We start from the raw sequence: 27752 nt of genomic DNA, 5'->3' as shown, positions 1-27752 counted from the left end.
TGAAGCTGGAACGCATCCTAGCTTTGATAGGATGAGACACAGCACACACCCTGATCTGGTTTCCAGACTTAAAAATAATATTTTAAACGTTTTTTTATTATATTTATAATTATCACAGCAGAGATTTGGTGAGCTTGATCTACAGCCCTGGTAAAGACTTTAGTAATAATCCATCAAAAACCAAAAGTTGGCTTTTATTACCAAACCGGTCGTCAAAGTAATACAAGGCCAGTGCTTTAAAAATATTTCATTTACCTGAATTACTAAGAATGTAAAGGGATAGAGATACATAACAAATAAATCAATCTAGTACTGACAGTTACAACAGTGTCGGTTGAAAACAACAGATATGAACAAGATTATATTAAAACAAGTTGGTCAATTCCAGTTGGCTGAAGGTAAACTACAACGGGGGGCTGCATGTTGTGTGCACCAAACATAGGATATTTCTTTATTTTCACAGCACTTCAAACAATACAAGCATAAAATATGAAGCTTTTATTTAACCACAAAGAACAAAACTGTCTAGAACAGTGTTTTTCAACCTTCTTTGAGCCACAACACACTTTAACCTAATCAAAGATCCTGCGGCACACCAGCATCCAAAAATTAAATAAAAAAGGTGTAACCCTATAGTATGTATTGATCTACAGCCCCTCCGCAATCTCACGTGCATTTTTGTGATAATTGTGGCAGAAAAAGCTGGAAGCTGCAGTTGGTCTTTCTAAAAGATGTAATAAAAGTTAAGTTAGAAGATTTAAAAACTGTTTGATGTGTGTTTATTGTGGTTTCAAGACGTCAAAGGAAGACTCATTGTGCGCTGAGACGCTGTTACTTTAACCCAATGCATCATGGGAGATGCAGTGCCAACAGCCACCGAACGCAAGCAGACTGGCGTCTCTGAGCTTCATGGTTTTTTTTCACTTGTTCCACGGTCTGATACCTGATTCTGTGGAAAGCTACACCGCTAAAAACGAGCTTTAGCTGGTATTTTCGTTGGAACTGAGCGACTTTATCAACAGAATCAGAACAAGGAAGTGAAGACTTTAACCACTTCTGATTGGTCAGACTGATGACGTGTGATTGAACCTCCAAGAATGATTGGTGGAGACAGTTAAAGGGGCGAGACTTTTCAGAAAACAGCTGACGCTACGGCTAAATTGCGGCATTCTTAATCAAAATGTCTTTAATTTAATCAAATAAACGCAAAGAAAAAGTATTTTACGATCTTTCATTTTCCTAACTACTCAGTGTTTTATCAGGGGCTGTTTGGATTAACACAGAGCTGATTTCCTGGAGATGGAAAATGTTTTTAGATCAGTGAATGAGGGCAATTTCCCACAGCACACCTGACCATCTCCCATAAGTTTCTGCATTAATATTTTTGAAGATGTATGGTTGTATCTCTGTTTGTGAGCCACTTATGCATTTCTGCATAATGTGTATATGAATACCTTGTGTGTGTACATGTTTTCTTGTTGCTCCCAGTTTGCTCCCTTTCCCAGACGGATAGAGCCTACTGTCAGTGCCAGCTGGCTGCCTCTTTGGCAGGCTAGCAGTCATTAAATAAAAGGTCAACTGCCCCCATGCCGGACAAAACAGAAGAAAAGAACATCACCCACTGACCCAGACTATAGCCTGAATGTCAGCTACCCTCACTTGTGTCATTTGGTACGCCATAACTGACTCAGCTGTAGTGGGAATTAAACCAAAGGGATCCCACAAGATGGCCATGAATGATAGGTGTAACATTAAAGATGTCAGTTAGGAACAGAAAGCTCATTGTGGTTTTTGACTTTTTGGTTTATTGACTTTCCTTAATCTACGAAATAGAAATAAAATAATGTAACCCCTGTAACCATGTAAAAATAGCAACACTCCACTATGAATGATGGCCTTTTTTCAACAGTAACTACACGGTCTGTGCCAGGTGAGGTTGTCCTCAAAGTTTTGTTTCCAGGAAAAATCCACAAAGCAAGCTGTCAGCTTTTGTGGGAATGGCATCCCATAAGACCTGGCATCCAGCAACCAGTAGTTTTATCTAAAAAAAATAAATAAATAAAACGTGAAAATATTTTTAAAACACCATTGACTTAAATAAATTGTATTTTTATGCAGTAGATCTTTTTAAATTAGGTTGATCCGTCACCACTCTAGCAGTACAAGCCTGAAAAGACAGATCTGTCTGAACTGCTCTACTTTCTTATCACTGCAGCTATGCTACAACTCCAACCCACACCATTGAAAATCCTGATAGTATTATAGGGTGCAGTGGGCAAATACAACATGTACAAATACAAAATCTTCTCCACTAGCTTGGTGAGGAGGATGTAAACCTTGCTAAATATCAAGATACTTTTCTACCTTGCTTTAAGGCCCAAAGTACTTGACAATACCCACACACACCTTTACACTGCTGTGGGCTATGTGGTAGGTTGAGAACATGAAAAGAAATGGAGGGAAATGAAAACTACACAAGTAAGATGCTGCCGGCAAAACAAGGGTATAGGCTGGAGGGGGAGCTTTGGGTCAGTGGGAGAGGTGGAATAGGAACAGAGGAATACTAATGATCCAAAGGTGAAATAACAACAGAAACTCAATGAGAGAAAAAGAATGAGGAGAGCAAACGTAATGTGTGGGAAAGTGGAATAAAGTCTGGACAAAGATGAAGAGTTGGAAAAGGAAGTGCAATGACACAACGAGAGCAAACGCCAGGCAGGGATGGAGAAAGCAGAGAAGGTGTTGCTCATAAAAAAGCTGCCAAACCATCCTTGAAGCCCTGTTAGCCAGGGAACAGAAAAATGTGCAGTTAAAATCAAAATTACTTTTTCTAAAGTTGGCTAAAGCAGCCTGCCACTTCCAGCACTGACCTTAATCAACTGCAAGCCCACCACTCATACATTCATATATACATCTTAAAAGAGACAGAAACTGCTGAATGGGACATGTTAGCTGGCACAAAATTACTGTAAGACAGAAATGCAGCTCAGAAAACTGAAGGCTGAAAGCCTGGAGTCCATTACAGTCACTTCTCTGGCGTCTTACAGAAGCTAGCCAATAATTTGCAATTCTCAGAGCCAAAACATTTAGCGCTACCGGGTGTGTGCTGTGTATGTCTGGGGTCCCTGTAGGGCAGGTGTAAAATGAACCAAAAGAGACAAGCACTCCCTGTTTTCTAATTCATTTTACTCTCGCCTTGTTAAGCCTGTTAACCCCCCCCCCCCCTTACACCAAGCCTCCACTCAAATTAAATGCAAATGAGGTCTCAAGTGGCTTCCCAAGGAGGACATTACAGAATTGCCTGGCCGGAGGTTATCTGCGAGGGTGCTTGTGTGTGAATGAGTGCGTGTTGAGTGAACAGGTCGAGGTCGCCACTGTTTTTCTCATGTTAACCTTTGCAAATCCACCCTTTGTAATAGTGAAGGAAAACCTGGATTTAAAAGGGAGCGACTGTCGTTGTGACAGGTGGACTCAACCTCATTTCCTCAGGCAACCGCCTGGGTTGCAGCTAAGAAACAGTGTATAAATGGGGTAGGAACTGTATTCAAAGAAACCTGCTGATGTTCATTTTTAATCTTTGTAGTGTCAGACATTTTACTTCAAATAACTTTTTTATTCATCTAACCTGTGTTAAACCAGGACAGACCCATTGAGATGTGCAGAGCTCCTTTTCAAGGTAGTACTGGCAAGAGCCAGATTACAACACAACTCAAGACTTTTCATACAAATAAAACAATAAGATTAAAAAACAGCAACTTGTTACTGATTTCTCCTCTGGTCTTTCAATATAGCATCAAACCGAGACAGAGTTGTGAGATGTGTTAACTGAATTGTCTTAGGGAGGTTGAGCACGTGATGCTGTAGTATCGCGAGAGCCGACGAGAGGAGTGTGGTGAGTTTACTTGGCGGCGCGTAAGTTGTGAACAAACATTTTTGATTTATTTAATTACACCGCCATATTTAAATAATCCAGAAAGTTTAAAAAATAAAAATCTGAAAAAGTTTGTCAAGCATTTGCCAGCCTGGATGACCTGGAGGACCTGGAGGATCTGGAGAATTACATCGACGAGTGTTTCAATACCTGCCTCATGAAGAAATCCAACACCGCCACTCCGTCCACCAAACGCAACCGTCCCGAAGACTCCCCGGGGGCTGCCTCCTCCCCAGGCAGCAACATGAGTGATATCCTGGATTCAATTGATAAAAGGCTCTCCAGCCTTGATTGCCGTTTAAATCTGCTGGAGATCCTCCATAAGGAATTCCAAGGTCTGCGAGAGTCTCTGGAGTTCAGCCAACAGCAGGTGCAGGAGCTCGCAGCGGAGAACCAGGCCCTCAGAGAGACCGTGAAGATCTTGGGCCACGACACCGCCCGTCTCTCTGAGGAAAACCGATCCATCAAGGAAACCCTCCTGGATCTTCAGGCGAGGAGCATGAGGGACAATCTAGTGTTCGCAGGGATTCCAGAAGAGGCAGGGGAAGTCCCGGAGAACATTGTTAAGTCCTTTATAGAGGTCCACCTGAAACTCCCCAAGGAAGAAGTCCAGAAGATCTCCTTCCACAGGGTTCACCGGCTCGGAGGAAAAAGGCCGGACAATCAGCGTCCCCGTCCTATTGTTGCTAAATTTGAACATTATAAACAAAAGATGCAGGTAAAAAGCAGAGGGCGCGAGCTGAAAGACACACATTACAGCGTGAATGATCAGTTTCCAGGCGAGATCCTCCGCCGTCGGAAAATCCTCTTCCCGCTGAGGAGGAAGCACCTGTCTGCTGGAGCACGCGCGGTGGTTGCTGTTGATAAACTTTTTGTGAATGGCAAGCTGTTCCGGGACCCAGAGGTAACACCCTGGCTGTGCTGAAGGCTTTCAGAGGCGCACTGACATCTGCGCTGCCCAGAAGAAACCCGCAAACTTATTTAACTGAATAGGAAATAATCGGATCATCAATAATCCACACCTCTCAGGAAAAGTGTTTTTTCTTTCTCTCACATTCATGTTTCTGTTGTTGTTTCGTTGTTTTTGTTTTTTGTTCTTTCTCTTTCCCTCTCTCTTTTCTCTTGTCCCCCCCCCTTCCCATGTCCTCATATGTGAATCAGGTAAAGTCAACGCAACCACGGTGAGTATTTATTTATGCACGGAACGGGCGCGCGCGCATACTAGCGCGCATAAGAGCATGCACACGCGATCCCGCACACACACGTTGATAAACTGCAAAAACCTCACTTAGGCTCACACAGGACGCACATAACATGCAGCTCATAGCCAAGACACGTTCACCCACAACGCATAGCGCTTGTCAGTGTAGCAGGTACGCACAGCGGGCACGCGCACACGGACGGGCACACGCACTATTTAGCCTTGCACTCTCCCGGTTAGAACAGCTATGAGCAGTCTTAACATCGTTAGCTGGAATGTGCGTGGACTTGGTTCTGGGCCAAAGAGATTGAAAGTGTTAAATCACCTGAATGATCTTAAAGCAGATATAGCTCTGCTGCAGGAGACCCATTTATCATTATCAGCTGGTCATCTCATGTGCTGTTCCCAGTATCCAGCTATGTATTCTGCCAGTTTCAACTCCAAACAAAGAGGGGTTGCAGTTTTGATTAATAAAAATGTTACATTTACTCATAAGGATACAGTTACTGACCCAGAAGGCAGATTTGTAATCATTAATATATCCATTCAGAATAAAGACTTTTGCATCGCCAGCATCTATGGCCCGAATGTTGACGACTCTTCCTTCTTTCACAGATTCTTCACCTCACTCTCAGTTCACTCTGACTCCACAATCATTATAGGAGGAGACGTCAACCTTGTTTTGGACCCTGAACTTGACAGACTCAGCACAGCAGCAAACCAGCGTACATGGCAGTCTGCAAGTATTCTAAAGCAGTACATGAATGATCTGGGTCTCTGCGACGCTTGGCGCTCATGTCATCCAAGCACTAAGGGGTTCACCTTTTTTTCTCCAGTTCACCATTCACAATCTCGTTTAGATTATTTATTAGTCAGTAACTCCCTTTTGAAAGAAATTAAAAGTTCCAACATTCATCCAATTATTATCAGTGACCATGCACCAGTTTCTGTTACTATTTCAAGGGAAGTACCCAGACCCTCGGGTTCAACCTGGAGGTTTAATACGTCTCTGTTAAAAGACCAGGAATTTATTGAATTCTTTAAAAAAGAGTGGGCAACCTTCTTAGAATTCAACGATACTTCTGAAATATCACCAAGTATTCTTTGGGAAGCAGCAAAAGCAGTCATGAGAGGGAAAATCATCTCTTATTCAACGCATAAAAAACGCAAGGAGAAAGCAGATTTATTAGAATTAGGAAATAAAATAAAAACTCTGGAGACTGCTTATGCTGCTTCTGCACAGGAACACATACTGGGCGACCTGAAAAATTTAAAACTGCAGTTAAATGACATCATCAATAAACAAACACAATTCCAGATACAAAGGCTTCGACTGGAAAGATATGAAAACTCAAATAAATCTGGCAAATTTCTAGCTAATCAGCTTAAAATTAATAAAGAAAAATCAACAATCACTTCGATTATGGACCAAACAGGGAATGTCACCCATGACCCGGTAAAAATTAATAATGCGTTTAAAGACTTTTATCAAAACTTATACACTCCACAGATCAATCCATCAGAACAAAGCATCAACTCATTTCTCAACAATATAAACCTGCCCAAGTTAAACGAAGATCAAATCACAAATTTAGACTCTCCGCTCTCGTTGTCTGAGCTTCATGAAGCTCTGTTACTTATGCCTAATGGTAAAGCACCAGGGCCTGACGGCTTTCCTGCAGAGTTTTATAAGGAATTCTGGGAACAACTGGCACCAACGTTTTATAAAACGGTAAAATTTATCAATGAAAGCCAATCTCTACCACCTAACATGAACTCTGCCAACATTATCCTTCTTCTAAAACCAGACAAAGACCCCACGAGTCCTTCAAGCTATCGCCCCATTTCTTTAATTAATGCAGATGTAAAAATTATCTGCAAAGCACTAGCACAGAGAATAGAAAAAGTCACTCCTCACATAATTGACTTTGATCAAACTGGATTCATCAAAGGCAGACACTCGGATGACAATGTCCGCAGACTCGTTAACATAATAGACTTTGCCACCATCAAAAACCAGGAAATGACTATACTATCACTGGATGCTGAAAAAGCCTTTGATAGAGTAAATTGGAAGTTCCTCATTGCTGCCCTCCATAAGTTTGGGTTTGGAGAATCATTCATCAATTGGATCAAAATCTTATATCACAACCCCAATGCATCAGTTAGAACTAATAAACAGACTTCCAACAGGTTTTTTCTTGGAAGAGGAACTAGACAGGGTTGCCCACTCTCCCCCTCGCTTTTTGCAATATTTATCGAGCCTCTAGCTGCAGCAATAAGACAGAATGAGAGTATTAAAGGAATTAAAACCAAACACAGCCATCATAAAATTAGTCTCTATGCAGATGACATATTACTGTTTTTAAGTAATATACATTCTGTAAATGAAACGGCAACAATCATTAATGAATTCTCTTCTATATCAGACTATTCCATTAATTGGAATAAATCTGTTTTATTACCACTGAACAGTAATGCGGAGCAAGGACTCACAATACCAGTTAAATCAGGCAATATAAAATATCTAGGTATTTATTTTTCCCCCAAAATATCAGAACTGGTGCTGCTAAACTACACCCCATTACTGAAAAACATACAGGACGACCTAACACGCTGGACCAACCTGCCTTTGTCCCTTATGGGCAAGGTAGCCACGGTTAAAATGAAAATCTTACCCAAAGTTAATTATCTCTTCTCAATGATTCCCACACAACCGCCATTAAAATGGTTCAAAACATTAGACTCATCCATATCAAGCTTTCTATGGAACAATAAACCTGCAAGAATTAGTCTAAAAACTTTAAAATCTGCAAAAAGCTGTGGAGGATTAGAATTACCTAACTTCCACAATTACTTTCTTGCAAATAGATTACAATACATCTTAAAATGGTTAAAAAATAATCCAGAAACCAACTCATGGTTAGACTTGGAACAGGCGTTATGTGGAAAGATCAACCTGTCAGATCTTCCATTTATTAGTCAAATAGTTAAAAAACAGGATTGTTTCAAAAGTATTAATATAATTGCCACTTTAACAGCCTGGTGGGAATTTCTCAAAATATCAAAATCATCAATTCAACCGTGCAAAATGACACCCATCTGGAACAACCCAGACATCCTCATAAACAAAAAAATTATCCACTTCCCAGCTTGGCAAGCAGGGGGCATAAAACAACTAGAGCACATAATTATTGATAGAAGATTCATAACTCCCCAGGAACTTCAAGACAAACATGGAATATATAACTTCTTGGAATATCAGCAACTTAAATCAATTATTACTAAAAAGTTTAAATACAGAGACAACGATTTAAAGCTACCAGATGTAGTTACCACTCTGATCAATTTCTCAATGAATAAAACTCTCTCCAAAATATACAAACTTTTATGTAATTTAGATAACAATATTTCACTTCCGACAACAAAATGGGATGCGGATTTGAGCATCAGCACAGATGAAAGTTTTTGGTCAGAACTTTGTCTAAACACCTTTAAAATGACAAAAAATCCAAATCTGCAGCTAATCCATTTCAAAACTCTTCACAGAATTTACTACACTGGACAGAGGATGTTCAAGATGGGTCTCAGTAACTCAGACATTTGTCAGCACTGTGACAGTAATCTACCCGACAATTACATGCATGCACTATGGTTCTGCACGCCTGTCCAGGCTCTCTGGCAGCAGGTATGTGCCGATCTATCAGTCTGGCTTAAGGTTTCAATCACAGCTTCACCGTCACTTTGTGTGCTTGGTGACATGAGTGCCATCGATGTAGAAGGAGGATTAGGCTCTATCATTTTCATAACTCTTTGCATTGCTAAAAAAACTATTTTAATAAATTGGAAAAGCAAAAAAAATATAAATATAAGTCAACACAGAAATCTGCTGCTTGATCATATCAGCTTGGAAAAAATGTCAGCCCAAAGTTCAAGTAACTTTGAAAGAATTCGGTCTCTCTGGTCTCCCATAGCTAACTCCGTGACTTAGGGGGTGGGGGGGGCATGGTCGTCGCTGCTCCTTGCCCTTCTGCCGTGGGCCGGGGTGGGGGTCGGGGCCTCCGGTGCCTGGCCGGGGGTGGTGGGGGCTCCGTTGGTCGGGGGGTCGGGTCCGGCGCCTGGGTGGGGCGGCCTGGGGCGCTGCGTGGTCCTCTGGGCTTGGGTGTGGGGGTGCGTGGTGGGGGGGGGTGGGGTGGTGGTCTGGCTTGGCTTGGGGGGGTGGTCCCTTTGCCTGTGGCGGGGGGGGGTTGGCGGGGGGCGCTGCTCGGGGGGGGGGGCCCAGCGGCGCTGGATGGGCTTCCCGTCTACACCTGGGGCTGGGATCGGCCCTTCCCTGGCTCTGGGGCGGGACGGGACAACCCTCTTGGGGCCCCCGGTCGCTCTGGGTGTCATCCGCTTCGGCTGCGGGGTCTGGGGGTGGGGTGGGGTGGGGGTCTTGTCGGCCCTGTCCTGTGGGGGGGCATTCTGGGGGAGGGGGGGGGCCCTATTGGTACGGGGCAGGGGGGGTTGACGGGTCGGGGTCTCCGCTGAGGCCATCGGCGGTTTCCCCGGCCGGTTGGCTGCCTCGGTCCCGTCGAGGCCTGACCAGAGCTCTTCTAGGGCCGGCGTTTGGGGGTGGGGGCCTGGGCTTGCTCCGGGGGGGGCCGGCGCTTTCTGGCTCCCCTCTCTCTGTGTGGGGGTGGTGGTGCTGGGCCTGGGGTGTCTGCGCCTCCGGGGGTGGGGCCCCGGGGCTGGGTGGGCCTGGCCCCCTTGCTGGGGGGGGGGGCGGGGGACGGCTGTTTGACCACCGGGGGACAGTCTATCATCTGTCCCCAACTTACCCCCTTCCTCATATAACCTCATAATAGGGTGAGGGGGTGGGGGGCTTAGCCTGCGATGAGCCTTGGGGGGGGGGGTTCACTAGGCAGTGACCCCCCTCCTGTGGTTGCCGTATGGAGTGGGCCCCCCCTCTTTCGGTTTTATTTGCACCTTAGACATGTAGGGCCCTTGGTAGGGGGGGTGCTTGGACATCACTGCCAGCAAGCAGCGGATGTCCTCCTAGCACCCTACCCGCCAATTTTAACCGCACCTTAGACATTTAGGGCCCCTTGGTGGGGAGGGTGAGGGGACGTCACTGTGAGTAATCAGGAGACGTCCCCTTAGTGCCCTACCCGCCAATTTTAACCGCACCCCCCTTAGTACACACACCCCTCCCCCCTCAATATATACATCCCAACATAAACACACACACATGCACACACACACTCTCTCAAACACACATACACGCACACACATTTTGCAAGGAAGGTGGGACCTGGGACCATCTGTCCCCTGCCTCTTCCCTGGTGGGGGGTACGGGCCCCTTTGCAACGGCGGCTGTGTCCCCGGGGTGCTGGCTTCCTGGGCCCGGCGGTGCTCTCTCCGCGCGGTGGGGGGGTTCACATTACATCTGAGCCGGGGGTGTTCGTGTCCCTGGGGGGTGGGTTCTGGTCCTTGCTCCTGAGTGCTGGGCCCCGCCAAATTTCCAACTGTGGCCGAGCCTGGTCGGGCCATATTTACAACACCCCTTGTGGGCCCTCTTTTTTCCCCGGGGTTCCCCCCTCCTGGGCGGGGGCGGCGGGCCCCTGCCTCGCTCCTCCCTGGACCAACCGTTGGCCGGGCGGATGGCTGCCTGGAGTGCGGAGTGGGTCTCCCTTGGGGGGTCCTGGCCCGTACCTGGGGTTGGGGCGGGGGGATGCCCGGAACTCCTGGGTGGTGGTGGGGTGCTCGTCTGGGGCTGTGGGCGTCCTTCTCCGGTGGGGCCCTGCGTTGGGTTCTCCCGGCGCGGCGGGGGGGCTGCTCTCCTGGTTGGGCTGGGGCGGCGCCCTCTTTCCCTCCGTGCCTCCCTGCTCTCTGGCTCTGGGGGCCTTGCGGCGGCCCTGCTGGCCCTGGCCTGGGTGGCGGGCTTGGTCGCCCGGGCGGCGGTTGTTCCCTGCCGGTTCCCGTGTGGTGTTGGGGGGAGTCCGGCTGCCGCTGCTGGTGCGGTGGGGGTCTTGGGGTGGGGATGGCTGGGCACTCTCCCTCCTTCTTTTCACGTTCCACCATCCATTTTAGAAGAACATAAACACTCACCTGAGCACAGGTGTCAGCTCAACAGACTGAATGACTGAAATATTTCACACTAGTTGGTTTTAAGGCATAAGTATGCGTGTGAACACTATCTGTTTTGTGTACATGTCGACAGGTGGACATTTTTGCAACTAACAAGTGTGTTTATAACATTTGAGTGTGTGTGTGGACAGGCTCCGCCCTTTTTTTTTTTGTTTTTTTTTTACATTTGAACCTTACCATAATGATTAACAACCAGTAAACTTGTTGCTTTATGCTGCTTCATGGTCTTATCCCCCTTCCCCTCCTATTATCACCCCCTACCCCCCCTCTCTCTAACGTCCCTCTTTCTTCTTCCCCTCTTTCCTTTTCCGTCCGGTCCAACACCAAAGATTTTCAGACATGTTTGAAATTAATAAAGTTTGGCCTCAATTACAAAAGGGGTTTATTCAGACATACCTTTGGTTTGTCTGAAGATTAATAACCCCTCTTGTTAAAGTAAAATATGTCCAACCCAAGAGGCCCTCAGCTCTCATCTGTCTGCCTAGCTGTTGGACAGGACAAGTTAAAAAAAAAAAAAAAAAAAAAAAAAAAAAGAGTTGTGAGATGTGTTAACTGAATTGTCTTAGGATTCATGAAAAATATATGAATCTTAATAATGTGTTTCTCATGTACCAGTGTTCCTAGTCATGGTGTTATCAGTGGTGCTGCTACACTCAGCAGAGCTTTTCTATAAGAATTGACTTCATCCAATTATTCTAAAATGCTTCGATTCACTACACGTGTTTAAACCAGCGATAATAGGAAACAGAGGTAAATGACTTAAGATTTTCCAGTAAAGATAAGACAGAAGTCTTTTTCTAGGCATGTTTTTGGGTCTAATTGAGTGATAAAGCAATTGGTGGACTCTAAACAATCTTGTTGTTTTTTCATAATCGTAGGTCTATAACGGCTTATTGGTCCTTTAAAGACCCACACCAATGAAAATAGAGTTTTTGGTGTTTTTAACATGTTCTAGTGGCATTTTTGATGGAGGACATGTAAATAAAAAAAAGTCCATCTATGAAGAAATTTCGTGTCTGAGTATTTCTTTATTTAATATGTTGGGAATCAGGACCAGACAAAAAATGCCATTGGAAAAAGTTGGTTTTTGTTACGCAGAAAATATGCCGGGTGGGCCACAAGCTTCCTGCTCTGCTCCATTCTGATGCATCCACTTGCAGACAAATAGATACCTGTACGTCTTTGTTTTTCTGGTCTGAGCTGGAATCTGGATCTAAACTGTAAAGCTGGACAGCTCAATATTGCTCGCCGTTTTTGTTGGACCTCTAATGTAAGGTTGAGGTTTGAGGGGGTGGAAGCTATTGGGAGAGAGTGTAAACAGAAAGCTCTCAGCAGTAGGGAGGGGAAGAGGGGGCAGGCTTGCTCCACACCAACAGTCCTGCCCACATCTAAGAGGCAAATTTCCAATAAACTCCTGCTGCTCCGTAGAAACTATGTCCTAGAAACGATAAATTACTGCTAAAAACAGCATTATCACAATTAAAAGGCCACCGAGAACGCTTTGAGATCACTTGATGATCAGAGTCGGACTCAAAAAACTGTTTCAGTGTGACATCAGACCACTGCACCAATTCCACATTTAACCCTTGTGCCATCCTAGGCACTTTAACATTGGGAGTGGGGTCATCTAGACCCACTAGACAGTGCGCTGAACCTTTTTTCTTCAATGATTTGTGATCTTCACTGGTGTCCATGGATTACATGAAATCTTTCCACCTTCATCCACCTTTGTCATGGTAGGAATAACACGTCAATGCAAGGATCGGGTCATCTGGACCCCATGAGATAGCACAAGGGATAAAGCAAACAGTTTTGATCCACAAATTCCAGCAAATATAATACTAAAACAGACGATCCTGTTAAGAGTACATGGTCTTTGAATTTTATTATGAAGGATGGGAGCAAGTGTTACAGTAATACGAGTATTTGACCACCTGTTTGTAGGACTGTAATGTGAATATTATAAAAGTCTTACTATCTTACTACATGGCCCATCAAGAGAACCGCGAGGTTTAGGACATTTTCAAGGGAAAATAAAATGGGGAAAGGCTGTTTTTACTCAAAGAACTACTTTCTCTGAGGGTTCCATTTTGTTTGTCAGAACCACATAATGTTTCACTTCACAGTAAATGATCAAATTGATAATTGCCAGCTTTTGTTTTCCTACATGAGAAAGTTCCTTATAATAATGCAAATTTGTTGGTATAAATTAATAGAAACAGCCATTTGCTTTGCACAAACAAACTAGAGCTACGCAACCATAAATAAGTTGACTCATTTAAATGTCAAGTTGACAGTTTTATTAAAGAGCTGGTCATAAAAATAGAACATGAAGTCATTTGAAAAGACCACAGTATTACATGTATTTTTAACTTAGCCTTGTAATGTCAGAATTGAACATTTTTGTTTAAAGAAATGTTTACAGTGACTTCCAGTCATTTTGGGAAGCGGAGCCCCTGCCTGAAGTCCTACTCTTCATCCTCTCGCTTAAAAAGTTTCCCATGCCTCAACCTTTAGAACTGGAAACTCGTCCATTTTTATGTTTCCCATCCCAGCCCAGACTCAAAAATATATCTGCAGAGGGAAAGTGAGATGGAGCCCAGCTGAGCGGGAGGGGCAGAGGGAGGATGAGAGGAACTCCTGGTCGGAGTCACATTTGAAACGCTGACCTGGATAAATCAGGGAAGTGTAAACACAACATTTGTGGAGTGATGGGGGCAGAAAGGGCCACTGTTACTCCAAATATTCCACCCCAGGGAGCCCGGTGAGAAGCAGAGGAACACCTGATCCCACTTTGCCGTCACAACTCGCTGTAATTATTTATTTATCTGCGGTGTAAATGTCTTCAGGAGGTTGCTGTGCGAAAGCCAACAGTTCACCGAAGGTCAGAGGGGCTGTGCAGAACAGACAGCCATATGTGTGCCAGGAACACAAACACGCCAAAGCAGGTAAAGAACAGAATCCGTACCCCAAACATTCACACACATTTCCACAAACACTGCAACCCCTCCAACAACACTCTCCTCCACGGCCCTACTGATTGTGTTTGTTGTCTCAGGGTTGGGTCTGTTGTGGATCCCCCGCAGGGCTTTGGCTGCTCCGTTATCACGCATAATCACTGCCATACCTTAAGGTTTGATTGTGAATGCATGTGTGTGGCTTCCCTCGTGCATACGTGTCAAGATCAGGCAAGCAGTGGCAGCAGCGGCATCTGTTCAACCCCAGAAATCGATACTTTTTTCAAATAATCATGTTTGCAGTAAAAAGAGCAAAAAGAAACATTTGAAAAAAGAAAATGGAAAAGGACAGAAAATCTAACTGTTAGTAACTTATAGTGATGTTTGGCATGTTTTGTTTTCAAAAATCTAAAGGAGTTCCTTTCACATGTTTGATGCTAATAAATGTAAATACTCTGTAAAGTATTTTTTTAAATCTTTCATAAATGTGTTGATTTTTATAAAAGCCTTTTATAATGTAAACGTATCATTTGCGATATGTCCCAACAAACTATCATCCGTCAATGCAAAAAAATGTGAATTTCACAGTTTTACTTGTGAATTGAAGTGCTTGGAGCCCAATTTTGTCAAAAACAATTAAATAATGAATGGGTTTAGTCACATCCTATAACATTTTTGTAAAATAAATTCACTGATGAGCCAATAAACTTAAATGTCTGTGCACTAAGTGAGACAATATGAAGTTCCGCCAACTCCTGCAGTGAAGGGTGAAGATGCTGTTTGCTCTTACAGGCGCTCTGCGTTCCTCGGTACTCCTTTGGGCACAGTTTTGAGCCCCAGACCCTGGCAGTCCACATGCGACCCGGAGCAGCTGCACTTGTGTGGGCATCCATCCACCGGCGTTGCGCACAGGAGCAGAGCGAGGAGCAGAGCCCAAACCCGGCGCGGCGCTGCGCGCTTCTCCGGTGCCACTGAAGCCATGATATCCAGCAGAATAAGTTCCGGACAAGTTTGCAAAAAAATAAGAACAATAAAATTAAAATTAAAAATCCGTGGGGATGGGTTATAGCGCACTGATAGCGCTCAAACGATGGATACTGTTTTTAACACCACAACTTCTGTCGATCAATAAGGGTCCGAGGGGGAAAAAATTGCCATGGAAGCAGAATAAGAAAGTTTTGGTTGTGATGAGACACGCAGGACGCGCTTTAAGCAGGTAGAGGCGTCGCCCAGATCGATGCGTAAAAGTTCCTCCAAATGCTCCCCATTCACCAACTTCCCAAGTTTAGCCTGACTCTTAAGCTTTCCAGGTTGCAACCAAGTTGCTGGTTTGTGACCTCCTTCCAGATAGCATCCCCCCGCAGCTCCAAAACAAAATGACTCGCAGTTTGGTTAAAATAAAAAGGAAAAGTTTTGGGGAAGAGGAGAAGCGTAACAGCCAGGCGCGCCGTGAGGCTTTGAGAGACTAGTGAGGCGGGCAGATTTGTATTTAGGTTTTCCTCACAATCCTCCCTCCCTCTGCGTCGATGTCACCAGAAACGAGAGCGAGAAAGCTCTCCAAACTTTCTCTGCCCTCTTATCTTCCCCTGAAACACTCCCTGCTGTCCGCGCTCAGCTACATTCCCACACGCAGGAGGAGAACCCGATTGGTCAGCAGTGGGAGCTCTGAAGAAAACGTCCCAGCAGCCACGCTGTTCTGTTAGTCATAACTCATCCATCAACCTACTGATCCACTTTGCAATCAAATTTGGTTTAAACTTGTACATTTTTTTTAAATCAATGCATCATCCAAGAGAGACTATTGGAATTTGTAGTTCAGTGTCTGATCAGAACCATTCAATTCCATAGTGAAAACCTTTAAGTAAAGTTTATATTTCAGCTGATTTTAAGCTATAAAAGTGTTTAAATTGGGATTAAAGTAAACGTTTAACATCATAATCAAGGTTAAGGTTCAACAAAACACAAACTTCACATTTCACAGCAGGTAGAAAACTGCCTTCATTTCCCAAAGTATTTAGGTTGCCTCTTTAAATAACACAATCGTCAAATTCTACTTCAGACTTGAACATGTAGTGTTTATACCTCATGTCCCAGACTCTGAAATGCCCCGTGTCTGTAGGTGGGACAAGTCACAAATGCTATGGAGTAAAAAGTTGCAGCTGTACTGCTGCCCTCTATTGGCAGAGGGGCATAAAGAGGGTATCCAATTCCCAGAAGCTACAGGAAAACCATCTTTACTTTTTAAGGTAAATCTAGTTTGTTCAGGAAAAAGAATCACTCACTTTATTTGCAGAGCACCTTTCATCACTATGTTGTACAACACAAAGGGTCTGACATAAAGACATGCATAAAAATAGGTTAAAACAATAGAAAACTCATTAAACAGAATAGATTAAAAGCAATAACAATCAGCACTGTATCTGTACTGGTCCCCAGCCTGGATTAAATACAGGGTTGTGTCAGGAAGGGCATCCGGTAAAAAAAATCTGCCTAACAAACCACCAGTGTGAATCCATGAAAGCTGAAATGCTGATATGCTGAAATGCAGTAAATACCTAAAGGTCAAATAAAGAAGTTAACTAAATGAGTTATGTAAATGCTTGCTTAAAAACATTGTGTCTTCAATCTTCTTTTAAAAAACTCCACAGGGGCAGAATAAATAACTCCACAAATGTCAAAAGCTTTCATTTTTGAATTTTCAACCACGGTTTGTCGTCATAAATATGTTTACAATATTGCAGAGCCAAAATTCCACAGAACAAATCTCCGATTGTGACTCAGGCTCCTTTTTGACAAACAAACTTTGACATCATAGTGACCCTCAAATGTTGTAATGCCACCAGTTGTTGTTTTAAACCAAACCCTTTGAATTCTGGGTCAGCAGTCGGTGCACTTTTTGTCAAAAGTCCTGTTGTTTTTGGTGGTAATTCATTGACTATAAGACACATATTCCAAAAACAAGCAAACAGACTAAAGTGCAGATTAGAGGAAAAATTATGTTAAATAAATAAAAGATACATCAGTCAAATCTGGCGTTTTCCACCACTTTCCTTTCAGGAATGTTTCTATTTAGTCTAATTTGAACTTTTATTTACTGCTTGGAAAGGCAAACACAACATAGACATTGGATTAGATTATAGCAACACACTTTTCTTGTTTCGATAATTACTTCATTTGTTGTTGAACTAAAATAAATGAACTGGAATAAAGCATAAAAAAGCCCAAATAAACAAACTTGTATCATTTAAAACAGAGGCAATGTTAAAAGTACAAACATCGTAATGTTTGACCGGGTGCCAATGTTCACAGATAAAACCTTTTCCCTTCTTTTAACCTTTGTGTTAAAAGGTTATGTCCCCGGCATGTCCCCAAAGATCCTCAGCAACTTCTACAGCTGCTTTGTTGAGTCCATCTTGACCAGCTGTATCTCAGTGTGGTACGGCAGCTCTATCGCCATGATCCAGAGTCGCCTGCAGAGAGTGATCAAGACTGATCACCAGGACTCCTTTGCCCTTGCTGCAGAGCATCTACAAGTGCAGAGTCCACAGGAGAGCTGCCTTCATCAAGGACCCCACCCACCCACAACGAGGTCTGTTCACTCCCCTCCCCTCTGACGGAGGTACAGGAGTGTGAAGTGCAGGACTACCAGACTCAGGAAGTCAATCTTTCCCTCCGCCATCAGACTCCGTAAACACCTGACAAGAGTCTGTCAAAAAACTCATTGTTTATTATTACTGCTCTTACACCTTAAGATTCAAGAACTTATGTATATTGTATTGTATATACAGTAGGTTTCCAGCAAGCATGTTTAAACTAGCCTGACTTTAAGCCTGAACTTGCTTACTCTGGGTATGTCGGTTCCAAAAGACCGGATATGAGTTGGCGTAATTACGCTCGACTTGGTAACCCTGGGTTAATGCACGTGCACGGCAGGTACATAAAGACATTCTCAATGGATCCCTGATTTCCAGAGTCACCATGGAAACGCGTGGAGAAAAAAAGAAAGCGCTATACTTCAGTGAGACGGAGTCTGAGATTTTAATGACGGCGTATGAAGATTATAAGACCATCAAAAAAGTAACACGGCTGCATCAGCAAAAGAAAGAGTTTCTGCTTGGAGAAAAAGAACATACAAAGAAAACGCACGAGTTTCTGATCTTATTTTCGTTGTGACGCATAGATATATAACTTATCCAACTTAAATTAATTCAGTTGGTAACAAGTAATTGAGTGAAATTTATTCAACCTAATTTCTTACGTCTATAAAACAACATTTTTTTTACAACTCAAATTCACATATTTATCTAACTAAATGTCATTTTACTCCAATTCAATTAAAGTTTTTCCATCTTAATTTATTGTAATTGTCACTCATGGTGCAGAAAGGATTAAATATAACAGGACAAATAACTAGACAATACACAGTAAAACAGCTAAACAACTAAACACATTTGGACAAAAACCCACACTTAAACCCAAATCCGTCCAGACAGGCAAAGGGAATGGTATCCCACAATTCCTTGCGGTGCCGATCTAACAGCAGCACCAAAGTTACACCTACTTAATTGAATTAATTTAAACGAAAGTAAAATAAATTTCTGATGACGTGTTATTTTTAAGCTGACTTAACTAAAAAAATGATTTATCTTAACTAAAGCAAATAATTAAGTTAGATCAAAGTAAAAAAGTTTATTTTTCCAACATCCATATGTGGTCTTATCACCCTCTCATGGTGGAAAAAGTATTATCTGAGCTTCTTCATCCACTATATCATCTTCAAATGGACACGCCATTCTGCTTCACCTCTCTGAAAACAAACTAACCTTCAATTAAACCTGCTCTAAACCAGGTTATGTTCAGAGCATGAGTTGCTATGGCAACTTGACATACCCTGAAACATACCTCCATTTCTGGAACCGAAAACTGAGGTCATCAACTTCCTTAGCCTCAAACTTACCGTGGGAGCTAGCATAACCTGCTTTCTGGAATACCCCCCTGTATAAGTAGGGTACTGAGATTGGCTTATGGGTCATGTTTGACCCATAAATTAGAAAAGCATTTGAACACCAGAAAAAATTTAAAGACCAAACACAAACACTCCAATTCACCGATACACATCTACACTTGCACACATGCACGTATAGACACACCTACTCTTGCACAGATATATCTACATGCTTATACACACACACATACACACACACACATACACACACCAACACACACTTATAAACAAACACCTACACTTGCACATCTACTCCTCCACACATACACACAACTGCACACGCACAGACATGTACACACACACACACAAGATCCATCCGAAGCTGCAGCTGAGTCCCTCAACAGAAAATGGTTCCAGTTCTGCTGCTGGAAGAAGGACTACAGACAAAAGTTGTGTGTTGCACCACCGTGCAGCACATCTGCAAAGCCCATTCTCACTTTTGCACGTAAAGACCCTTTCCCAAAAGATATAATTTCATGGAAAAGTGTTTTCATTTCCATGATTACATTAAAAAAAAAAAAAAACTTTCATGGAACATATAGTCAAGGCCAACTATTTAATTCATTTTAAGTATATATTTATTTGTTTATTTTTACAGAAACTGGGGTACCAGCTCATAAAACCTACAAAAGGATTTCAGAAAATAAGAAATGTGGAGAAACGTTCTAAACTGAGTTTCACCAACCAATCATCTAAACTCAAAACACCTGCACTTCTCTGTTTTCTGCAAAGTAACATTGGTTTCTGGTAATGTTCATTTTGTGATGTTAAAATTCTTCATTTTAACATTAAAAATGCTTTCCAACCAGACTGTTATGTAGATAACTTTCTTTCTGGCATGGATCGTAATATCTCAGATTTATAGTGTCCATTTTCAGCTTTTGTCCCGCATACAACAGAATCTGTGAAGACTCCAGGATGGCTCTGTAGCAGAAAAAGACTTGAGAGGGCATCTGAACTTAGTTTTTTTTTTAAGTTGGAGATGTTTTGCCTCTTAATCAAGAAGCTTTCAAATGGTGTGACCACAAACTGGAGTCATGAGTCTCTTAAAATTGCTCGTCTTTGAAAAAGATATGTGTTTTACTACCAAGCTTTTAAAGAAAGTGCTTTTTCTCATTCAACATTGATTCAGATAAAAAAAACTTTATGCACAAAGAAACAAAGACAAACTGGGTCTGGGTCAATTAAATTACCATGAGAGCTCTGACTTTTGTTCCAAGTCAAGTGAACTACACAGGCTCATCAACACTCACACAAATGAAAATATGTGCACACAAGTGCACATTTAAAAATCTGAACAAGAAAAGCAGCAGAAACTCAAGTTAATGATTAGAATTAGCTCTCCAAAAAAAAAAACAATTTTAGTGAAATTACATTCAAGAAAATCCAGAAAAATCCGTTTCAAGCCAAACATACTGAGATGTTAAAGGAGTTCTGCAGCTCATCTGTGACTCAGGAAGATTAGGCAAATACAACCTTTAAACTTTGAGACGGTCTTCTGATTCTTTTGAACAGAATACAAAAACAAGACAGAAGAATATAATTAGTGACCTCAAATTACATGTTCAATGTGATGAACATGAACATTTTACATGAGTAAAAGTAATGTACTTTTACTTCTAAAAAAAAAAAATTATTAAAGTCTCACTCCTATCCTTTTTTCATCTATGTTCAAGCCCTTCAAGAAAAAGAACTAAACCAAAAGACTGCATCAATTTAATGACATGTTCACTTCTCTGCACATTCCTTCAGGGGTCACCGCTTTCATAGATTTGCACAGGTGGTTTGGCAGAGATTTTTACACCAGATTCCCTTCCTGACACAACCCTGTCTTTTATCCCAGCAAGGGACCGGCACAGGGACACCCAGACTTGGACCCCTTGTGGCTACTGTTACACGAAGGGTGTTGCCCAAGGACCCACACCAGATTCAGCTGATCGCACGTCCTGGGAAATGAACCTTGGTTTCCCACATGTCAGTCCTGCATGCAGCCAACTGAGTCATCCAACCACCTCAGCCTTTCCTTGAGTTGATTTCTGTAATAATCAACATTTACGGAACTCCACTGTGCAAGCTTTTGGATACTGAGACAACTTTCCCAACTTCACCCTTGAACTGGTGGCAGTGCACAAGTCAACAAAGCAGTAAAGTGATCCAACAACACATAACTGTTGCCCTGTGAGGTTGAAGGCAGCTATTAAATATCTGCTGCTACTGGCTGCAGTAGAAGGGCTAACTGGGGCTCCCCCCATGGGAGCCTTCAGTGTGGGAACTGTACTTTTGGAAAACTCGACATTAATTTTACCATTGCCTAATGTTTGACTTGATAAAAGTTCAGTTGCAATCTTGCCCGGTTTTCTCCAATTCCCCCTTCGGCTGAGAAATGCATTGCAGCAAGTCAACAATGCAGTTGCTCTACAAAGGAAGCAACACCTGAAGTCTTTTCTAAATCCTCAGGAAAATATATGGCAGGGTGACACAACCCTGCCATGCTTTGCGTGTGTACATCTTGGCAGGTCAGTGTGTGGTGTGGCTCTTTCACTCTCACGGTGAAAAAATTTGGCTCTTGGTGTCAAACTTGTTCGCCACCCCGATGTATGGAGTTAAAACTGGAGAGATCCTTTTTTTGTCCAATCAGAGTCTGTGATTCAATGAAAGATCCAAAAAAAAACCCAAATTGGGCCCGATTAGAAACTGTATGATCTTTGAACTAATCTACATCTTTAACTGTATCTTCAGGGGTTGCCACAGCGTGTAGTTTGGTAGAGATTTTGATGTCAGAAACCCTTTCTGACACAAGTCTGTGTTTTGTTCGGGCTGGAGACTGGCACAGGGAGACCTAGACTTGGACACCCTAGTGGCTCAAGAGTTAGACAGAGAACCACACTGGATGAAGCTCATTGTTGCACACCCAGGAATTGAACCCTGGTTTCCTGCACAGCAGTCCCTCACTTCTGAGCTATCCAGAAATCCCACACAATTGGATAAAAATCATGTTAATCAAAAACCCAAAAATAAAAGCATGATCCCTGGCACCAAAAAAAAAAAAATCATTTCTAAGAGATAATGTTCAGACAGGCAGCATTTTATATTACTAATTTAAAGCCCTAACATAACTCAAAATGCTTCATCTCCCCTCTACTGAGGCCACCCACCACTGCCCTAAAAGCTAGATACAGTAAGTCACTAATAAATGAGACCAGTTTATATAGTGTTCTTAGTCTATCAAAGAGTCCCTATCTTGACCCTGATTTGTCTTCATGACTACTTCTGAACGCATTCGATAGATGCCACAAAATCTTCCACCAGTTGTGGAATGGGCTGTTTAACACAGCATTTAGGTGGAAGAAGATGCCTAAAGCTCTATACACACGGGCATGTGACGCGTGTTCAAGAATGTGCTAAACCCAGGTTCTTCAACCTGCTCTTAGCCTGCAGTGTTTGCACTGGAATGTCGCCACCCCACACTAACAATTTTTGATTTGTCCTCCTTGATCAATTTTTTAAATGGTTGACACTTCCGTGAATTAAAAAGGACGCCATCCATACTTCAGTACCAAATCAGGGTCCAGGATTGGTCAAAGTTCAAGTGGTTTGACTTTCACCACGCGTTCAATGACCACGCATTTTGGACGTAGTGTCCAAAAACAGACATAAAAACTGCAGAATCCCAAAACAAGCATTTGTGTTTAAATGGACTTTTTTAGTGGAAGTGGTTCCTCTAGAGCAGTGTTCCCCAACCTTTATGTGGCTGCAGACCGGTCAACCCCAGGGGAAAGGGGTGGGGGTTGCTGGGGATGCTTAATTTTGGTCTGATTTTAAAAATAAAAAAAAACCTCTCATCATCACAGGAAACAAATCTTTTAATCATAATTATTATAACAGATAACACTAGTGGAACATCAAACTCTAGTAACTTATTCTGAATGAATATTGTGAGTACTATGTAAACAGGCTCCGTGTAGGAAATCATCTGTTGCGATGAATCCATATTTTAAGCAAGACTCCTGGTGGCCTACTGTTGTTTTTTTGTCTTGAAGTCGCAGCCCGTTCTTCCATCTGTTCTTCTGTCCCTGCACTCATCCCTTATCCATTTGCAACGAAATGTTCCACACACAACTTTTCTCGTGGAGCACCGAACTACTTTTGGCGCTCAAGTGACTAAGATGTAACCAACAGGCTCCTGACGATTTTTTTCAGAATAAAAGGTCGTTCAAATGTAGTCATTTTCCTCCCCTGACCAAACTTTACAGCTCAAGTGATCAAAGGTGTAGCTAAGAGAATCCATCCATCCATCTTGGGGGGGGACCCCAAGACATTCGCGGGCCTACCCCAGAGACGTAGTCTTCTCCAGCGTGTCCTGGGTCTTCCCCGGGGCCTCTGCCCAGAGTCCGGTTATCTTTCAAAATAAAAGATCTTTCAAAGTAAAAGATTGTCGAAACCTAAGAGAAAAAGAAAAAAGAACCAGGCATGATTAATTATTTCTTCCGCTGCCCGGTGCCAATTGATCCACGGACCGGTACTACTGATCTATTGCTACTTGTTTTTCAGCCTCTTTTTGTCTTATTATGAAGACAATACAAAGGTGTGCCTTTTGTAAATGAGGGCTTTTTAGAAGTGGAAGCTTTGCCTCGAAGACATCGTCCTAAATTTCAGCTTTTCTCTTTCCTCCTATTCTTTTAATTAGGGGGAGCTTTTTTTAACCTTTTTTTTTGCTCAGCAGAATTAGAGTGAAAACCCTTCCTTGTAATCTGTTATTTATTTGTGATGGCCATTGGTATACAATGAAGATGAAGTGGCCCTACTGGAATTATTTGGACTGAATTGAATTAAAATATGACAATCATGACTAATTGAGCACTAGTTAATGTGTTTATGACTTTGTGCAGTGATTTTTAAGCACTTTCAAACGAGATTTGGGACTCCATCAATAAACCGAATTGATTAACTTGTTAAAGGCTTCCACTCAAACTTATGTTATGCGTTTAAACAGTACTCAGTGTCATTTTTACAGTGTGAGGGCTCATCAAACAGTTGGGCCCAATTATAAAAGAAGCACTCTGAGTAAAGTTGAATACTGATTTTTTTTTTATTAAGGAGCTTCTGGTGGAGGGACATTTTCAACAGGATGCTTTAGAAGGCCGGTGAAGAGACAAGGGGGGGACAACAAAAATCTGCAAGAGGTGGACGGTAGGGATGGTATGATGTGGAGGGCTGTCCAATGTGGTCTGAATGAAGAAGAATTAGGTCCAAGAATCAAAAATCCTTATTGGTGGTCCAAGGCCAGCCTAAATCCAGACATCCAGTAGACAGCATCCAAAAGAGGGGAGAATGGTCCAGTGGGTAGTAGAGGATTCAAAACATCCATGAGATGGCATGAGAAATCTACAAGGTTAAGGGTTAGGGTTACATCAGAGCCTTGCTATTGTAACCTCTACATCACACGTACAAGCTTTTGCCAGTGGTATTTTTTTGTCTGCTCCTGATTCACAACAATTTTAATAAAGAAATAATCAGAAATAAAATGTTAGGCTAAATCTTTTTATACGTGTCCTCCATCTTGAGAAAAATGCAACAAGAACAAATTAAAACCACCAAAAACACAATTTTTATTGGAGTGGGTTTTTAAAAATGCAGGGAACACATTGCTTAAAGCAATGCTTCAAAATGTTTAGGAAATAGGAAATCCTGAGGTCAAAATAAAAGCTGGAACAGGAAGTAAGGCTAAAACCATAACTCTCATCTAAAGGATCCTGACATATAACATCTGAGATCCCCAGTAGCACTTTGTAATGTTAGCTAAAGTTCATCCCCCAAACAGGTCAACCCAGTTTGACTGGTGCAATCAAGCACCATGCTCATGCTAACTGATCACTAAAGCTATAGAAGGCATAAGAATTCCCTGATAAGCCCTGTCCCCAGAAAGACCAGAGTTTGAATGACACACAGTATTTCTGTCAGTCACACACACACACACACACACCTACACACACACACACACATCGTGGTCCTCCAAAGGCAGTTAAATGTTACCATATGTTTCTCCAGTGAATTTTGACTTTACAGGATATTTTTCTCTTTTTCTGCCCCCCATATTGGGTTTGATTGATGATCTAATTTGCTGGAATTTTAAGCGGAACCACACACTTTCACACATAAACACACAATAGTGCCCACCACCAAACTGCTTTTGCTCTGAACTATCAGAACTGAAAATTTAATTCATACTTGTGTGAACCATTTTGCTCCTTCAAAAGCCGTGAAAAAACCTCAAACAACCCAATTTAATATGTTTTTTTTCTTCAAAAGTACAAGAGGCATTTCTTTCTTGAGTTATTGAGTCTCAGTGTCTCTTGGCTATCTTTTTCTTGAAACCCAAGTAAATCATGCGATACCTGGAAACACTTAAGACGGTGCAGATCTGAGGAGCAATTTGTTATTTGCTGCAGAACTTACTGTACACAAAAAAAAGAGCACATAATGACTGACCAGCCATGTGTTCCTGTGATTTAGGGTTCGGCAAGAATAACTCATTAAACTCTAACCTCTGTGATTAAACTACTGATTGAGCAGCAGCACATCTGCTCCGATGACCCCCGAGTGTACGTTGTGCTGCAGCCCTGAGCTGATTACCGACACATGCAACAGTATTTGTTTTTGTAGACGGCGTGCCAAGAAATGATAGAGGAGAGTGTTTGTGAAGATTCTTCAGACTTGTGTTTGCTGACTCACATTTTTGGGTCTTTTAGCTTGGTTCTCTAAACGTTGAAGTCAGAACAGGGCTTTGGTCAGACAAAATAGGCAAACCTGTAAGGGGCATGCAAGTGGCCTGCACAGAAGTACTAAAGTGTAAAGGTTCTCTTTGTGGGAGTGAATGTCATCATAAATGTGCACCTTTAATTACTAGTATGCTTAGTATTTTTTTAAGGTATAAATGTTTACAAAATCCCCTCTGTTTCATTTTTCTTTTCTCTTTCACAGTTTTCTGAAATATATTGATATACATTTTCAAGCAAAGGTTTGAAGTCATGGGTCATTTATAAAGAGATTCAACAGAAAAACAAAAGAAATGTAATGTTTTTGCACAACACATTTTTGAGTTTCATTATAAAAACATGCTGGGCATTAGGGCTGCACGATATGAGGAAAACCTGCGATATGCGATATTAGTGATCAATGCTGCGATAACGATAAATTTGCGGTAAATAAACAAATAGAAAAATAAACTAAAACATCATTCCCATTTCATTGCAACAGTTTAAAAATTATACTCCAAATGACTCTCATCGACATGGGGGACAAACATCTAACATAATAGGCCTCCATCTGATTGGTCAACAATGGGAAGGAGTCCATCTGATTGGTCAAAGCATAAAGGGATTTATTTGATTCGTTAAATGCTTCAAGCTGCTAGAAGATTGTTTTAACACATTTTGGGTTTGCGATTTATTGCGATATTCGCAGTCTTTTGCGATATGCATATTGCAGAGCTGGATATTGCGATAACGATAAATTTGCGGTATATTGTGCAGGCCTACTGGGCATTAATATTACCATAAGAAACATGCAGAAACATTTCTATGAACTTAAGTCAGAGTTATGCAGCTTTTTCCAATAGGTTTTTAAGCTATTTGTTTTATGTTCTATTAATTGATAGAGAGATTTATGTCAGAAGTCCCACTCCGATCATCTTGTGATTTATTACAAAAGCGTTCCCAGTGGTCTTTTAAATCATGAATATGCCATTTTAAGCTCAAATCAAAAGACCTGTGACATTTTTTAGGACAGTTTTTGGCAGAGCAGCAGGAGTTCATTAGAAATTCATCTCTGAGTTGTGGGCAGTGCTGCTGCCGTGGAGTAAGCCTTCCCTCATTTCCAATGATCATTTTGTTTGCACTCTCTCCCGCTAGCTCGCGGATCCTCACACACCCCCCAACCTAACATTAGCGGTGCAACAAAAATGGCGACCAATATTGGAGCTATCCAGCCAAACAGTTTTGATCCAGATTCCAGCTCAGACGAGGAAAACAAAGACGTTCATGGATCTATTTGTCTGCAACTGGATGCATCAGAATGTGGCCCACCAAGACTGAAGCCCCTACGACACAGCTGCATTTTATTTGTTTGCTTCTTAATCACCATGATTTGAATAAAGAAATACTCAAAAACACCATTTTAAGCCTAATTTTCTTTGTGTATTTTCTCCATCATTAGAAAAATGCCACACGAACATGTAAAAAAACGGCCAAAACACGATTCTCATCAGACAGGCTCTTTAATTTTCTTTTTTCTATTTGTTAGAGATTAAAACCAACATGTATACAGTAGAACCTGCTGGGCAGCAAAATGTATGTGAGTGTTTGTGTGTGTGATCAAGCGCGGCTCGTCTGCAGCTCACTGCTCCCCCAGGGGATGGGTCAAATGCGGAGAACAATTTCCCCAAAGTGGGATAAATAAAGTAAACTTTCATTTTATTTTTTAAGACAGATTACGGACACAATCTGACATGGTGCCTCTGTCGGCCTCCTC

The 27752-nt window shown here is 42.3% G+C and overlaps 1 protein-coding gene across 1 annotated transcript in view; it reads right to left on the bottom strand.

The window, feature by feature from the left end:
- Positions 1-15885, bottom strand: part of slit3 (slit homolog 3 (Drosophila)) — a 316135-nt gene extending 300250 nt beyond the window's left edge. The window contains exon 1 of the mRNA XM_011479838.4: positions 15009-15885. Within this exon, the coding sequence (XP_011478140.1) occupies positions 15009-15199 (191 nt within the window). The 5' untranslated portion in view covers positions 15200-15885. The remainder of the gene's footprint in view (positions 1-15008) is intronic.
- Between the last annotated feature and the right edge of the window lie 11867 nt (positions 15886-27752).

The sequence above is a fragment of the Oryzias latipes genome, chromosome 10, assembly GCF_053564925.1.
Source record: "Oryzias latipes strain Hd-rR chromosome 10, Olatipes_Hd-rR_3.1".
Classification (NCBI taxonomy): domain Eukaryota; kingdom Metazoa; phylum Chordata; class Actinopteri; order Beloniformes; family Adrianichthyidae; genus Oryzias; species Oryzias latipes.
This window is presented reverse-complemented; position numbering and strand designations above follow the sequence as displayed.